Source organism: Hydra vulgaris, chromosome 06, assembly GCF_038396675.1.
Source record: "Hydra vulgaris chromosome 06, alternate assembly HydraT2T_AEP".
Classification (NCBI taxonomy): Eukaryota; Metazoa; Cnidaria; class Hydrozoa; order Anthoathecata; family Hydridae; genus Hydra; species Hydra vulgaris.
The window spans coordinates 19944626-19962500 of record NC_088925.1 but is presented as its reverse complement, the minus strand read 5'-3'; the positions used below and the strand labels follow the sequence as shown (position 1 = coordinate 19962500).

Here is a 17875-nt window from a genome sequence, read left to right as displayed (position 1 = left end):
TTAATTATTATATCACACGCAGTTGTCTCTAACTTGAATTCTTCAAAGATTCCAAGGTAAATTATATTTTTTAAATTAAATTAAATATTTATTTACTCATTGTTCAAACTGAAAATTTTTATTATTAAACTAAAAATTATCATTCTGTAGTAGACTAGTAGTAGTAGTACGAGGTTATTTCAACCATTCATTTAATTTTTTTTTTAATGTTTGCATGAAACAGAAGTTTTCTATAACATAAACAGAACTGGTAAACTCTAGGTAATGGTTGTTGCTTCATTGTTTAGGTAAAAATGGCAAAAGCTCCAAAACGAGAAGTTCAGCCAGTATGTGGTTAATTGGAAAATCAACCAAAGAGTTGAAATGCTCCAAACTTCCTTCGAATCAACAAGTACTGGCAAACTTCCTCTACTATCAAAAGGAAGAAAAGAAATCATTAAACTTAAGTACCAATATTACCATATTATCCGTCTTTCGTTACGTTTGGGAAAAGGCTAGGATACCAACTACACCAGTTAGATATGCTCCAAAAAGGGCATGGAATAACATTCTAACTCCAGACTTGAACCTCACATTTGACCGCATTAACATTAGTGATCGGCAAGCTACTTATGTTATTGTTGCAGCTGCTCAAGCCCTTGGACATAATCTGGATAGCATTTCAGTTTTTTGCAGCACTATTCGTCATTCTAGAATGGATATATGCAAGTCCAAGGCAGTCGAGGACCAAAAATCATATTCGACCGAGGTACAACTTCTGTTACACTGGGATGGAAAACTCCTACCAGATATTGTCCAGACAAATGTAAAGGTAGACAGAACTGCAATTCTAGTTTCTGGAGCTGGAGAAGAAAAGTTACTTGGGGTTCCCAAAATCATAAGGGAAACAGGTGAGGAGTAAGCTAGTGCCTGTCTTGAACTACTGGATAATTGGCATCTCAAAGACAAAATACGTGGGTTTGTGTTCAATACAACAGCCTCAAACACTGGCCTAAAATCTGGAGCTTGCACAATTATTGGAAAAACTCTCAAGAAAGACCTTGTATGGATAGCATGTCGCCACCATGTTTTTGAAGCTATACTTTCCAGCGTATATGCATCCACATATCTTGGAGCTACTACTGGACCTGATGTAGGTTTATACAAACGATTTCAAAAAGAATGGCCACCTCTTAACCAAAGCAAATATGATGCTACTGATGAAATGCTCTTCAGTGGATCCATGACTGATCTCCGCGATGAAATAGTTGCATACTACAAAGAACCTGTAAAAAGCCATCACCAACGCTAAAAAAAACTCGCCAAGACTATGGCAAGCTTCTACAATTGTGCCTCATCTTTCTTGGTGGTTACCCAAAGAAGAAGTGCGATTTCGAGCACCTGGACAACCTTCAAAAGACACTTATGGTACTCTTCAGAACATTTGATTGGCTTGGCTTTTTTCGACCCCTGTGTTAATGTTCATACAAAAGTCATCATAGTTCAGAATCTTAAATGTGCCAAAAAGGAAACCTCACCAAAGATAATTGAAGGCAAAACATTTAATTTACAAAACCCATTGGAATCATACATTACAAGCCAAACATCTCATCTTTTTGACCTTCTCATCAAAAACAGAGCAGAGAAGGCTCAAGTTTTTCTTTTGATGCCACCCAACCTTTGGCAAATGGATCCAATTTATATTCAGTTCAGGGAAACTGCCAGGCAAATGAAAGTAGTTAATGACTGTGCGGAGAGAGGGCTTGCTTTAATCCAGACCTTCAACTCTTTGATAACGAAAGACAAAAAATAAAAGCAATACCTCTTGCAGGTTGTCAGCACTCATCGGATAGCCTTTCCAGAGCCATCAAAGCGTCTGTTGAAAAAAGTCTCAAAATAAATAATGCATTACATTATAATATGTGAATTAAGTTCAGAATAACTAGAACCTCTTTAAGTCATGATATTTTATTTCGTTTTTGTTTTGTAACAATTTTCTTGCTGAAGAAACTAAATTTTCAATTATTTCTTGTTTCTTCCATCGCAACAACATTTATTGTTCAAAATTGCGCCACCCCTAGTTATGTTTAAAATTTTTTAAAAATTGGCCAAAATGGTCCATATGGAGAATAGAACAAAAACAAATGTGACCCAACTTTCTACCTTTCAATTTTTTGGACCACTCTAGTATATGTTATATATACATAATACATATGTAATATATATAATATATATATATATATATATATATATATTATATATGTATATATATCATATATATACATATATATAACACATATAATATATACATATATATATATATATATATATATATATATATATATAATATATACATATATATACATATATATATATATATATATATATATATATATATATATATATATATATATATATATATACATACATATATATATATACATATATATATATACATATATATATACATATATATATATATACATATATATATATATACATATATATATATACATATATATATATATATATAAATATATATAAATATATATATATATATATGTATATATATATATATATATATATATATGTAAATTATGTTAGTGTATTTTACAAATAGAGTGCTCAATGTTCTTAAAGAACAGAGCAATAATTAATTAATTACTAAAAAACACTAAACTAACTTTTATCTTCTCCGCGGAGTTCCACCATTGCTGGAACTCTTCCTGATGATCCAGCAATGGTGAAACTCCGAGTAGAAGATAAAAGTTAGATAAGTGTTTTTTACTAATTAATTATATATATATATATATATATATATATATAATGATGAGAGAGAAAGAGAGAATCGAAGCCACATAAAAAAAATTAAAATTTTAATTTATTATTCGTTGTTCTCATTCTAAAACTTAAATATTTTAATTAAACTTATTACTAATTAGCTCATTTCTGAAAAGAATGCACAACATCTTATAAATATAATTCAACAATAACAAACTATATTTTGTTTCCATATACTGTAAAACAAGTAGAATAAAAATAATTGACTTACCAAAAGATCATCGCGAACTAAATTTGTTTCAACAACAGAATCACATCTATATAAGAAAATTTAACTTAAATTTGTTATTTTGCACCCAATAACATTTTACATTTATTTTATTATACTATTAAACAAACCATATTATTATTTTTACATCTTACATTTTAGCATATTGTTGCAGTGGAAGCAAAAGATTGTATGTCATTCAAATGTTATTTTACAGTATGGAAAAGAAACTGACTACTTCAGAAAGTATTAATAGTATACCTAGTATGCTAGCTAAAATGTTGTTATAATTTTGTTAAATTAAAATGGCTAAACAAGATCGGATGAATGCCAGATTGTAGTAAAGACTATTTTAGTTTCGATAATATTTTATACTATATTATTGGCTCTATTATCACTGACCCTTTTGCCACTAAAATTAACACTTATAAACATGCACAATGTTTATAATTCATTTTAGCCTAAGAAAAGTTTGTTTTAAAAGTAAAATAATTTTTGAATAATTTGTTGTCAATTTCTTAAACAGAAAGAACACAGTACATGGTACATAGTGAAATAACTCATTTTGGAGTTAATATATAGTTTAAACACTATGGGAATAAAACCTCCACTTTGGTGAAATGAAGATGATCGCGATTTCTTGAAATGTATCACAATAAAATTACTCGGTTTTAATATTTGGATCTGTTTGCAAAAATTGAAGAAAATAGAGTTAAGTGAAAATGTGTAATCCATAAGAGTGAAGAGGCTTGAAAAATGAATGTTAAAAAAATTTATTTTAAACAAACTAACTCGGCAAAACACTTTATTAGGCAACAAAGTTAAGAATGAAATTATATTGTGAATAACAGAAAGGTGAAGTATTATGTAAGATGTTTTACACTTTCTTCATGAACTGAACAATTTGAATAGTAATAGCACTAAAGTTGACGATTATAGAAAATTTAATAAAATTAGTAAAAACCATAACATAAGTCAATTATTGCGTTAATTAAATATATTTCTAACAATCGAAATGAAAATATTGTCAGTAATAATAATGATCATGTTAATGATGTAGATGAAGTTATAGTTGTATGTATACCTTCAGCTTCATTGCCACTCCCAAAATTAAATACTAAGAAAAATTATATTGCTAAAAGAAAAGTTTCAATTAGAAATTTAAAAAAAAAACTTATATTCAACAAAAAGATACTAAGAAAAAAAACAGCAAAATATTGCAACTATTGTGAGGAAAGAAATAACTTATTTGCAAGAGTAAAATATTTGTAACAAATATTTAAAATTTGTATACAATCATCTCTTAACTATTCATTCAACGAGTGTCAAAGCAGAATATTCTCTGCTGCGAGGCTCATCACTACAAAAATAAAATTGCAATTAAGTGACAGAAGTATAAATAATTTATGCTTCTTGCAAGCATATTTTTAAAAAGATGATACATTGAAAATAATATTTATTTTCTTTTTAAAATGAACTCATTGTATTTTTATTACATGTATATTTTTATTATTATTTTTATCTATTTTCAGTATATTTTTATTGCTAGTGTATTATTAATGCTGTAAACAAAAAATATTAAAACATGTTTTCAGGAAAAAAAATTTTGAACTCTATATTAATACTGCGTATTTCAGAAAAATTTTTAAAATGTTAAAAATTACCGGTGATTTACCAGTTAACCGGTAATCTATTTTTTTAACAGAATTATTGCTAATTAAAAAGGTTGATAACTTTGCAATTCTAATGAATATGGACATTTTAGAAGTTTTTAATCAGAACAAGACTTTTTTTTAACTGTATGAACTTCATCAACCTTTTAAGCTTGAGATCACATATATGAGATATGCCCTCTGCTACTACACCATCAAAAAGTATAATACATTGTGCTTTGTATAACAAGTGGCTAAATAATCTGCAAGGCAAACCGGGAATGTGTATCATACAAAGCCATAAACTTAATACAAACTTTTGTATCCAAAATCTTAACTAAATGTTAATTTAAATTTAAACACCTTACTAAGTTTAATTTGATAACTAAAAATTTTTCATCTAACATAACAAAAACATAACACCCAACAAAACAAAAATTTATATCAAAATGTTTAGTAAAAATACTAATAGAAAATTATGTTAAAAAACTGACCCACATACGCCTATCTCCAGTTGCTTTATTCTTTTTAAAAGTTCTTCATTTTCATGTGTAAGAAGCTTGAGCCGTGTTGAAGTTGCGGCATCACGTGCTTTTTGTGCAGTATATATCTTGTCAATTAAAACTGAATGATAAAAAATTAATTTATAATTCTAGATACTCAGATATCTATAAAATTAACATTGAAAATTTTAGAATGAAATCTTTTCATTATTAAATAGTGTTTTTTATACAATAAGTTGGATAGGTTGGATTCTCTCACTTGCAAATCTTTATTTGCAAATCTTTATTTTCAAATCTTCATGTTTGTTTTTTTTCCAAATCTTTACTTTTTTATTCTTTTATCTTTCTAACTTTTAACTTTTTATTCTTTTTTTTTTTTTTGCATCACAGATGTATTATACTAGATACCAATATCTAGTATAATACATCTGTTGAAAGTTTTTGAAAAAAAAAATTTATATATATATATATATATACACACACACACACATAGTGCATAGGCCTTGTTATGAGAAATTTTTTTGCATAACGCAAGTAAACATTACTTTACTTAATAACCATCTTTAGATCATTAAAATTTAAACTATGTCAGTTGCGTATTTTAAAGTTTAACTTGAAACCACCTTAAAAATCATTTAAAGTCTTTATCGTTATAAAATATTTTTGAAGTATCTTTAATCTCTATATATTATTGCCAAACTTAATAGTTTTAATAGTATTAGTGTCCCTTCGAGCATGTTTGACATAAAACCCTTGGCAGGCAATGCTGACAAGGGTTTCATGTCAAACACGCTCAAAGGGACACATGAAAGAGTCACAGCTTTGCTTTATAAGAAAACGTGAGGAAATTTGTAACTTATATTGTACATACCTAAACTTCAAATTATGTGATGTTAAAACATATTTAAACATATATCAAGTTTTACAGTTTTACTTTTAAGGCTGTTTTCCACAAGACGAAATATTCATGCAAAGCGAGTTTTTTCGTCAATAACATGCACAGATTAAACATTACTGGCAATTATGCTGATACAGCCTTTCGCTGCAGCAAAAAAAAAAGTCAGATTCATTTTAACTTTTTGCAAATCACCATAAGCGAAAACCAATCAAGTTTTAAATATTATATCACATGATGTCAACAGTAAGAAAAGCGAAAGCACATTGTTTTTAAAGTGGCAAAAAACAAAATTCTTAACCCGGCATTCTTATTGATTTTGTATAAACTTACTCTGAAAATTGGCAAGCATTAGTAAATTCATCAAATAAGGAGCAAGACTTAAATCGAGAATTTACAAATGTAGATTTGGACACTGCCAAATGCAAAAGTTACAATTCATAAGAATCTTTATCTTCAAGTGGCCAAATGAAGATAAACCTTTTTGAGAAAAACGTATGGAAAAAAATTTCTGCATACAGCATAAACTTATTACTTCCATTTTTATTGTTGACAACAACAAAAAAAGTAGCGCAAAAGAAAGAAAGTGGAAATCAAAACGGTATTTTGTCATAGCAAAAAAATTTGTTTGGCTTGAACATTTTGTCTTGTGGAAAATGGCCTTTACTTGAAAATTGCATTGCGTCAACCTCTTTTTAATTTTTGATCTACAGCATTTACTTCTGTTAAAAAAATTTTATATAGTTTTAAAATTTCGATAATCATCATACCAGCATAGTCGAGTGGTTAGCGCGCTGAGCTTCTGAACAAAAAAGCTGTGGTTCGAGTCCAACCACTTTTTTTTTTTTTTTTAATTTTTTTAAAATATAAAATACTTGTGAAGTTTTATAAAGATTATATACAAACATAACTAACGATATTATACACTTTAACTAACGAAAAGATTTTTAAAAAAGCTAAAAATTCTAAAAACATTAAAAAACGGGGGGATATTTGTTGTGTATATGTCATGGTTGCGATACTTATGTTATTTTAGCTTTACATTTCAAGTTTTTTTACAACTAAGTTGAGTTTGTGCAAGAAAAATAAGTATACCACATAGAATATAAAATCTATAGAACTGTAAAGTTGTTTTGTTTTGCATTTTAAATAACTAAAATTAAAAAATAAAGCAAGCTGATGATTTGAATTTGCCACGCGGCAACCTTAACTTTTTCAAAACAGTAAGGGGGTATAAAAAGTATGTTTTATATAAGAACATAATGGAAAATTCTAATTTTATACTTAAATTAAACCATTTTATTAAATTAATTACTTAATAATTAAAAGTTAAAGTTATTTAATATTGATACAATAAGAAAATTTACAGTTTTACAGCTATTTTACCACGCCCCCGTTAAACATTCTAAACCGAGTCTGCAACAACGAAAGAATTTAGATAACCATCAAAATAGTATTTAAACTTTTAAATAAGGGATCGCCTATAAATTACACAACACTAAATTTCACTAATAAAGAAAACAAAAAAAATCAAAATTTTTCTTCGAAGAGCCGTATGTTGAATAAAAAATCAAAATAGCTCATTAAGTTTAATGAAAATCGCCACCCTAAAGAACTGAAGATCTCCTTCTACTTTTTAAAAAATAAAATTAGTGTTGCATAATTTATGGGCAATCCCTTAGCGTTTTATAGTCTATAGTTTTTAATGGTCTAAGATCTTCTTAGTTCTGCTATACTATTATAAAACAATATTGCTATTATAAAATAATAATAAACTGCGATACTATTATAAAATTTTTGCTATAAATATTGCTATAAATACAGCAAGATTGAAAAATTTTCAAAATTTATAAGGGGATGTCTTTAATCCCCCAAAATCCCCCTTTAATCCCCACTGGTGACAGCGCACTAAACCACTGAGCTATCAATGATATGCGTTTAGGAGAAAAACAAACCTAATTATAAATCTCTTTTAAGCTCTAGGTATGCTGAAAGAGTGCGCATGTTAACTTTTTTGCTCTTAAAGCAATTTTTTTTAATGAATTATTTTACGTAAAAACATTGAAGTAAACAAAAAACAGGTATAGAAATAATCTGTGTGGAATAGATAAGTATAGAAATGGTAGATTTGGTAAAGACCCATATTTTATGGGTCCAGAAAGCTAGGATATATATATAAGGAAAAAGTATAGAAAAGTTCAGTGTGAAATAGACTTACAAAGACAGGTATTTTTACAAGTAAGATCAGCTAGTTTAAACAATATTATTAAAAAAAAATTATAAAAATTTAAATGTTGTTCGAAAAAAAAAATTTCCTTATTTAAAAAAAATTTATACTATTTATTTCTTAAAACATTCATTATAAATATTACACAACATTATCGTGTTATGTTTGCTTTCTCACAAATTAGTTTTTTTTTCTTTAAAAAAAGTTTTTCAAGAAGTTTTTCATAAACTGTTTATGGATGAAATACTGAACCTTCAAAAAAATAATAATAAAAAATATCAACAATTTAATTGTAAAACGAACATTTTGAAGTAACTTGAATTAAACTCATTTAAAAAAGTTTTTTTTGTTTTAACTAGTTTGGAAATTTTAGCAGTAAAAATAATCAAAACAGAGTTTTTTTTAAGTTTTTAAAAAAATTTGAATTAAACTTAAAATAAATTTAAACTTATTAATATTTAATAATAAATTTAATTACAAATTTTTTAAAATGGAAAGTAGAAAAAATTATTTAACTTTCTATTTTTTTACCTAAAAAAATTACTTTACAATTGCGGTGAAAATGTTTTCATAACAATTAATTACTGCTTAATGTTTTCCAAATAAACTATTTTAAAAGACTTTAAATAATCTAATTGAAAATAGTTTAGGTGTAAGGTAAATGGCTTAGGGCATAAGTGGAATTGCCATTTTGTACGCAAAACTCAAATGGCATGCTTCTTAACATGGCCTGTATATATATAGCAAAAATAATTTAGTAGAAAATCACTTATAAATTTTTTTTCTTTTTACAGTGTTTCATCTATAAAGACTGATCAGAAATGAATACTTATTCATCCATCAGTAAAGAAATCAGTCATTTATGATAAGTCTTTATAAATAAAACACATTGTAAAATGAAAAAAAAAGAATATAAAAGAATGCCTTATATATAGCAAAGCAAATTGTTACTATAGAATTAAACTAGAAATTTTTTAAAGAATTGCTTACTTAAGTGCAAACTTTTGGGTTTAAGAGTTACTCAGTGATACAAACTTACAATATACTAGAGCTTTACAATTCAGTTAAAAGCAATTAATTAATAAATTTCCAGCAATTAAAGATATAGACATACTACCCATAGTGACATCATACAGGGATGCAGGAAGAGAAATCAATAACATTGTTGCAAAAACTGGCATATCATCAGAGATGACAATGTATTACATTTACAATGCAATTGCAATTGAATTGTAAAGATGGCATAGATATATATGAACTTTGGGTATTAATGTCACAAAATACCTGCTCCTTGAGCTGCAACAGCAACTTCCATTTCCATTTGTATATCTTTTTTATTTTGAAGAACTTTTTCTAATTCAACCTCAGTTAAAGAAAGTTTTTCTGTAAGCTAAAAATAAATATAAATAGTTAGTTATAAACAAACTAAGTCTTGTTTCTCTAAATTATTATACAATATGTATACAATAAAGTATTAATTAACCTATATGTATTACATATTAGGTGTGAATCTTTATGTATGCAATGCATCTATAGAGTTAACAAATTAATTAAAAAATTATTTTACAACAAACTAATTAAAACCAAATTATTTATTAAATTCTCAATCCCTCATAAATCAAAATTAATAATTCACACATTTTAACATAAAATAAATTATTCAATTATAAATAATTTAAAAGTTTACAGTTTTATTTAATAGACGAGAAGATTTTAATTCCTCCATTAACAAACTTTCATTAGAAGTTCCATTCAGTTTTCGCGTATTGTTATTTACATTAGATCTACTAAAATAATAATTATTATAATAAAAGAATAAAAATTTTTAAAAAAAAGCTATTTATTAGAACAAAAATGTTTTGGTGATAAACAAATGAATACCTGTTGAGAGAAGAATACAATGACTCAGAATATTCTCTATTTAAATTATTTGAAAGATTTCGGAGTTCATTTTCTGCAGTTTCTCTCATAACCCTTTCTTTTTCCAAGATTTCTTGTCTAATATATATATATATATATATATATATATATATATATATATATATATATATATATATATATATATACACATATATATATATATATATATATATATATATGTATATATGTATATATATATATATATATATATATATATATATATGTATGTATGTATGTATGTATGTATGTATGTATGTATGTATATATATATATGCATGTGTATATATATATATATATATATATATATATATATATATATATATATATATATATTAGAGATAAGACTAAAAATATATTACTGTTAATTTTTAGTCCCCATATTACAGGTATGGGTATGGTAGTCCCCATATTAAGGGTAGAAAATATATGATGTAACAGAAAATGCCATAAAAAAATGCCAAATTTAAAAAAATTGTTATGCTCCAAGTCACTTAATGACATGGTGGGTGCCATATATTATCAAAAGTATTTTTTTCCTAAAGTATATTAAGTTGAATCTCAAATGAAGTGTAACTAACTTCATAGAGATTTTAAAAATAACAACCTTTTTCAAATGTAACCTTTTTAAAGAAAATTTTGTTAAAAATTTTTTTTTAATTTTTGTTTGAAAATGTTGGCTTTCTTACAATAAATTAAAAAAATTTCTGTTGAGATCCAACTTAATATACTTTAGGAGTGAAAAAAAAAAATAAATAAATAATAGGCTTTCTTATAATCTGCTGCACTCCTTCGCTGCAGCAGGCTTTAAGATAGCCAATGATTATGCTGAAGCCACTGGCAGCAAGTTATTTCAGGGTGACGTCAGAGATGTTATCTAAACACACATTCATAGTACACACACACACACACACACACACACACACACACACACACACACACACACACACACACACACACACACACACACACACACACACATGTATTGTGTCATTTCTATTCAAAAATAAAGAAACAATTTTTCAGCAGTATAAGGTAAAAAGTAAGGATCTTTACAAAGAAAACCAGGAAACCTTAAAACTAGAGCTGAACCCTCCAAAGAAAAAAGAAAGAAAAAAGAAAAACATAAAAAGTCACAAACATTTTAATTACAAACTATGTTAAGATATAAAAATAGTACAATATAAAAATGTCAGTTGATCAACATAAACCAAAATTAAATCTTGGGTTCAACATAAACAAAAATTAAATCTTGGGTTCAGATGCTTTCTACTACCTGGGTTCAGATGCTTTCTACAAGATAGTTGCTGGATGCAGTTTACATCATACTTAGAATAAAGTAATATTTCTACATCAAACATTTCTTAGCTAGCTAGTTTAAATAATAACTTGCAATCATTCAATTTTGAATAATTTGTTGTTATACCTGGGAGACCTATTCTAACAATACTTGCTTCTCTCTTAGATAAATTGAAAAAATGCATTAAGAAAATATAAATAAAACAAAGTCATCATAGCATCATACAAATTCTCCTTACTGTTATCTTTATCTTCCTAAATCATTTCTTAAGTCACACTAAACTTAACTTGAAAAATTATGAACAGTATAAAAAATATATATACTAAAAACAAGCTAACAAATGATAAAGCAGAAAAGATTATAAATGTGATATCACTAATTTTATAAAAAACATTAAAAAAAAAACAACTAGCAAAGAAAAGAGAAAAAATTAATTATTAAATACTCTTTTATAATTTTTATTGCCAATGTAAATGGAAAAAGATTAAAAATTATATGAAAAAAAGCCTTTTGCTTTCTTTCAAAAGATATTCTTCTCTAAATGTTTTTATAATCAAATATTTTTACAACACAATTTTCTGAATTTATATTACCCCAACAACACATTTGTGACACAAACATAAAAAAAACTTGTTAAAACCTCTCTTAATAAAATTTTTTTAAACTTTTTTCCTACCCACGAAGCTAGATTCTAAATCTTAAAAGAATACCAAACAAATAAAAGCAAGATAATTCTTATCTCCTGATTATTTTTAGTACAAAAAAAATTCTTAAAATGTTTCTTATTTACAATTACTTTTTAACTTTAGCAAGATAAAAAATATAGAAACAAATAAAACAACAAAATACAAATAACTTATAGAACATTAACTTTGTTTGAATTTATTTTGGAGGGTTTGTACATAAGCTAATACATAATAAACATGGTATATACTATTGTCAGGAACATTTTCTTAAAAGAAAATGTCCCTGACAACGTCTTTAAAGAAAATTTCTAAAGTTCTAAAGTGATTTGACAAATTGAGTTCATTTTTTTAATAATCATCAAAAAATAATTTAACTATAACTTTATATAAATGAGCAAATAATTTTACTGTAATTTTATAATGGCATTTTTTAGCTTTAATAAAAATCTAGACTAATAGTGACCAACTTTTAATTTATTTATATCTAAAAAATTTAAATATACAACATTAATTCATAAATAATAATGTGCAATTTTATCAAGTGGCAAATATGAAGTTATTCAGCCACAAATATTTGCGTTTTTTATTGCAAAGTACAATAATTATACTATTTTAACAATTAAGCTATTTTATTAAAACATACTACTTTTGAGAAGAAAAAACCACAATAAAATATAATTAGCATATATCTTTTTCTAAACAGAAAAAATCAGAAAACAAAGATGTATTTATAAAATTAAAAAGATATAGAATAGAAAATAAATATAAAAAAAGATAAAAAGGTTTCAAAGAACAAAGAAAGATTTAAAAATAAAAAAAACATGTCATTTATTTGAAATTATTTACAAAACATCTTTAAAAGTTGCAAAATTCTTACGATTTTGCAAATTTAAAGATGTTTAAATAGCAGAGAAAAACCAGTTCATTTTATCTGGTGGTCCTAGTTGTTCTAAAGGACCTTTTTCCAAAAATTGTTTTTATCAATAAATTACTATAAAAATGTCACAAAATTTGGAATATCTATTAAAAATACTTAGTTATACTAATCACCAAAAAAAAATGTCAGCCGTGTTGGTTATTTTTAAGCAAAAAATAAAAAGTGGTTGGATACCAGATACGGTATCCGACCACCTTTTGGATAGACTGGCAAGAGCTTTCAAAAATAAACAAAAATTTTCTGAAGTTCACATAAATGCTTACTTTAATTTGAAACAATAGAAAAAGAAAAAAAAATAGATACTATGTTACTCAAAAACATTCAAAAGTAATAAACATTTTGGGCAAAAGTTTCAGAAAGACTTACTACAGCGAGATTAGATAAAAGTTGTAGTTCTTTTCAAGGGTAAAATGATTTACTTGATAATATTTATAATGGTAATTTTTTTCAAGATGTTCAACTAAAAGTGAAAAATGTTTTGAAAGAAGTAAAATGTTAATTATTTATTGCCTTAAATTCAAGAAACTGTTTGATGACAGTTTCTCAGTGTAGAAACAGCCATTTTAAAACAGCTAAAAAACTATTTTAATTTAATGTATAACATTAATTATAGATATTGTTACAAATAAGATAGATTCTCATTTTATATCCCTTCAAACAGTAAACTGCTATTTTTTATTTTTAAATACCAAAAATGTAATATTAGATTCAGACAAAATATTTAAACAAGCCACAAATTTGAAAAATAAATATATTCATTACCTTTTCAAATCAAATAATTTTGTTTAAAAAAACATTTAAAATTGAGTTTAAAGATGTAATCAGTATTTCAGATTTTCTTTAATTGTTAACATTAACATATTGAGATATAAGTTGCTCATTCACTGAAATGGCAGGGTTCCTGAAGGGTTATTGATTAAAAATCGAATATTTTTATAAAAAAACAGGACTATGGAGGCCTAAAAAACAGGATTTTTTTTTAAAAAAAAACAGCTATTTTATGACAACATTTAAAAAATATACCTCTAAAATATATAAATGAACACATAAAAACATTTCATAAACAATAAAAAAGTGTATACATTAGTACAAAAAAGCAATTAAAAAAAAACTAAAAGGGAGGCATCATTAATTTTTTTCAAATTAGCAAAACTACAAATTAACTAAGCTTGAAGAAAACTCAATTTGCAGGTAATTAAAAAATAATAAAAAGTTAATTAAAAAACACAAGAAAAAAAAAAGTGAAAATTAGATTTGGACGACATCCAAACAAATGATTTTCCACTAATTGCTCCCCTGATTGAAAATCCCCTAACTGCTCTCCTGACTAAACATCTGTAGATTCATCAAGTTGGGCATGACACTTATTCATTCTAATTGATAATATAATCAATACTTGGCAAAGAAAAAAGTTATAACTATTAATAATCTTGCATTTTAGACATTTGCAATTTATGAATTATTTAACTGCTTGAAATTGGCTCAAAAAGTGTTTTGCTTGAAACAAGAAAAAAATAATAATAAATATAATAAATAGTAATTTTGTATTATTTAGATAATTGAACAACTTTAAAAGTGCTAAAAACACAAATGCATCATATACAATGATTAGAAATTATAAAAACACAGGTACCGGAATTGAACCACAGAGGTCTGGACAATTAAAATAACTTTCTGACCAAGATAAATTTAGTCTGTCAAAGAGTCGATTTTTTCAATGATGAATATAATTTTCAAAATTTTAATTGTAAATCAAGAGTACACATAAAAAAATTGAAAAGCAATAAACATGACACTTGCTTTTGTATACAGCTTATGCAAGCTGGTGGTGGCTCAGCAGGCCACCACCAGCTTGCATAAGCTGGTGGTGGCCTGAATACTTGTATACTTGAGCTGATGTATATAAAGTTTTTTGTATACATTCAAAAAAGTACTGGCATTTTTTTTAAATTAATTTTGAACAAATTGTTATTTGTAATATGTCACATAGTTTATGTTGCTGCATACGATACTTTAAAAGTTACTTTAAAACATTAGAGACAATCACACTTTTAAATAAAAATTCAGATAATGAAAATTTTCTGGATGAGATACAGGATGAGAAACATGAGGAGCATTTATGACAGGATATGAACGAGAAATCTTGATATAAGGATTTGGTGGTTATAAAGATTTGGTGGTTATATCAAGAAATCTTGATATAACCACCAAAACCTGATACTTTATAAAATATTTTATTATTTTGATTTGTTTCTTCTGGAGCTGGAGGTAAAAATTTTATTGGAGCCGGAGCCTGGAGCTGGAGCCAATTTTATTACCTAAGCTCCAAAGACCTGATGGAAACAGAGCCATTCATTAGTAAAGAACAAGTCAACATCATTGGGATAGCATTTGATAATTTTTTAGCATGCAGTTTGATGGATTTATTGTTTAACTTAATCAGCTATCTAAGTAGTGAGTTTAATTTTCAGTAAGTCAATACACTGTGGTCAAGTTAAACAACTATTTATTTTGTTGATTCCCACAAACATTAAAAAAAACTTTTCACTCTTAGTAAAGTAGATAATGAAACATAAAAATCTTTTGCAACTTTAATGTTAATATGGATTGCCTGGAATTTGTTATTTGTTACTTTATCTAATATCTTTATCATGGTACTCCAGATAACAATCATAATTATGATCGTTTCAGATAACTGCAAGAATACTCTTATACTAACATGTGATGTTTAATCCATGTTAACTGTCAACAATTAATTGACCTTCAATAAAAGTTATACTTATTTCAAAATTATTATACAGTGAAAATAAATTAAATGAACTAAATTTAGACATTTTTCAGGTGCTACTTGACTCTCTCCCCTCCCCCCCCCCCCCTGTTTTATGATTGATTATGATAGAATTATACTGATTTAGAATCATATAAAAACATAGGTCTGAAAACTTGAAGAAAGTACTGTAATTTGATGTTAAAGTATAAATGACCACATTAAAAACGCTAATATTCTCCATCTTTTTCATACATGGTTAAGATTGAATTCTTTTTCAATAATAACTTTAAAAAAGCCTGGTTTCTATTAACACCTTAAAGCAAAACTGTTTGAAAATGTAAAATGCAGTTTAATTGCGAATTATGATATAGTTTATGGTCCATTATAATTATAGTTTATAATTGTAATGTTGTTTGATAATAAAAACAAATTGTATTATTTCTATTAATTTTAATTATAGTATTATTAATGATAATATTATTAATGATAATATAATAACAATATTCTTAAAATTATCAAAATAATAGTTGATTTCATTTTACATCTGGTATATTGATAGAGGGGGCAATAAACCACCACCTTTACCATCCAGTAAATGCAAATTTATCACAAAGTATAAAATATGTAATTTATGATAGTTTTTTAGATAAGTATTGACAAAGTTATAATAATTTTACTGAAGAAAAACGCCTTATCACAAAAGGAAATGAACACAACACAGATGAATAGGTAATTTGTTTTTAATAATAATTTTTTCACGTTTTATATAGATACAAATAATTATAAAATTGCAACATTCTTTGATTTTAGTTTAAAGAAATATGTATTTTTGGATAGTTTTTTAGATAAGTATTGACAAAGTTATAACAATTTTACTGAAGAAAAATTAAATTTTGACCACAGTTTCTCCAACAAATTTATATATCGAAAAATCGGTACTTAAAACGTCATAACTTTTGATAGGTTTGCTGGATTTTGATCATTTTTTCACCTTTAAAATACTGCATTGTCAATACAGTATTTTAAAGGTGATTATATGCTAGATTGGTGATTAAATACTAGGTGATTATATACTAGATTTAAATTGATTATATACTAGATAGTTATATATCATTTGAAAGGGCTTCAATACTATTGAAGCCCTTTCTAATGGTATACAACAATCTCGTATACAATCAATTTAAAAATTTCATGTCACATACCTATTATATAGGTCATGAAATAGATATGTGAAAATAACCTAAATATTTTTGTGAACACGTATGCTCTAATATGTTGTAGTTTGCCACCATATTTAACTTTTTCATGATTTTTTAAACATAATTTTTTTAAATGATTTTTCTTTTAACTTTTAACAATCTTTTTTTTAATAAATTGTTTAAAAAAGGAATCATAGTTTTAAAAACTTTAAAATACTTATTTAATAAAAAAAAAAAGAGTTTAAACTATGTGAAAATATGTGCCTTAATCAATCAATGATATTAAAACATATTTTCAATACAATATTTGCATTAGTAATGTAACTATTATATTCTTTTATCTTATATACCTATTATATAAATAGATAAAGCAGGACACATATACTGGCGCATATAATTAAATTTAGAATGCTTGCTTAAAGCAATTCATATAACTAATAAAGCTATAAATAAATATGTTATTTATTCTAAATAAAACTCAACATGTTATTAAATTCTTACTGATCCCTTATCTCTTTCCGGAGTTTAGCAATTTTTTTTCTGGCATCTGTGAGGCATTTTTTTAAACTCAACTTTAGATCTTCCACATTACAAGAATCTAGCTCTTGCATCAAATATTGCTTTAATGAGAGCAAGTCGGGAGCATCATCAAATAAATCATCAAAGTCTGGCGCCATTTTTTTTATTTTTGTTTAAAATCAGAATCATAATACAAATGTTTATTTTTAACGACGAACAAAGAGCCTTTTTTTTCCACCTAT

General features: G+C 25.9%; 1 protein-coding gene across 7 annotated transcripts in view; it reads right to left on the bottom strand.

The window, feature by feature from the left end:
• The window catches only part of LOC101237468 (mirror-image polydactyly gene 1 protein), a 48224-nt gene extending 30349 nt beyond the window's left edge, over positions 1 to 17875 (bottom strand). Inside the window, exons 1-6 of one of the 7 annotated variants that reach the window (XR_010639043.1) lie at positions 17616 to 17875; positions 10187 to 10303; positions 9993 to 10092; positions 9590 to 9695; positions 5175 to 5304; positions 3032 to 3077 (exon numbers count right to left, since the gene is read on the bottom strand). Coding sequence is in view for 6 of the 7 variants with exons in the window: in XM_065799483.1 (XP_065655555.1) it covers positions 3032 to 3077; positions 5175 to 5304; positions 9590 to 9695; positions 9993 to 10092; positions 10187 to 10303; positions 17616 to 17791 (675 nt within the window). In the remaining variant the exon portion in view is untranslated. Of the gene's footprint in view, positions 1 to 3031; positions 3078 to 5174; positions 5305 to 9589; positions 9696 to 9992; positions 10093 to 10186; positions 10304 to 11760; positions 11883 to 13511; positions 13600 to 17615 lie in introns of those variants that run through there. The other 6 variants (XM_065799483.1, XM_065799484.1, XM_065799488.1 and 3 more) reach the window with 6 other exon arrangements.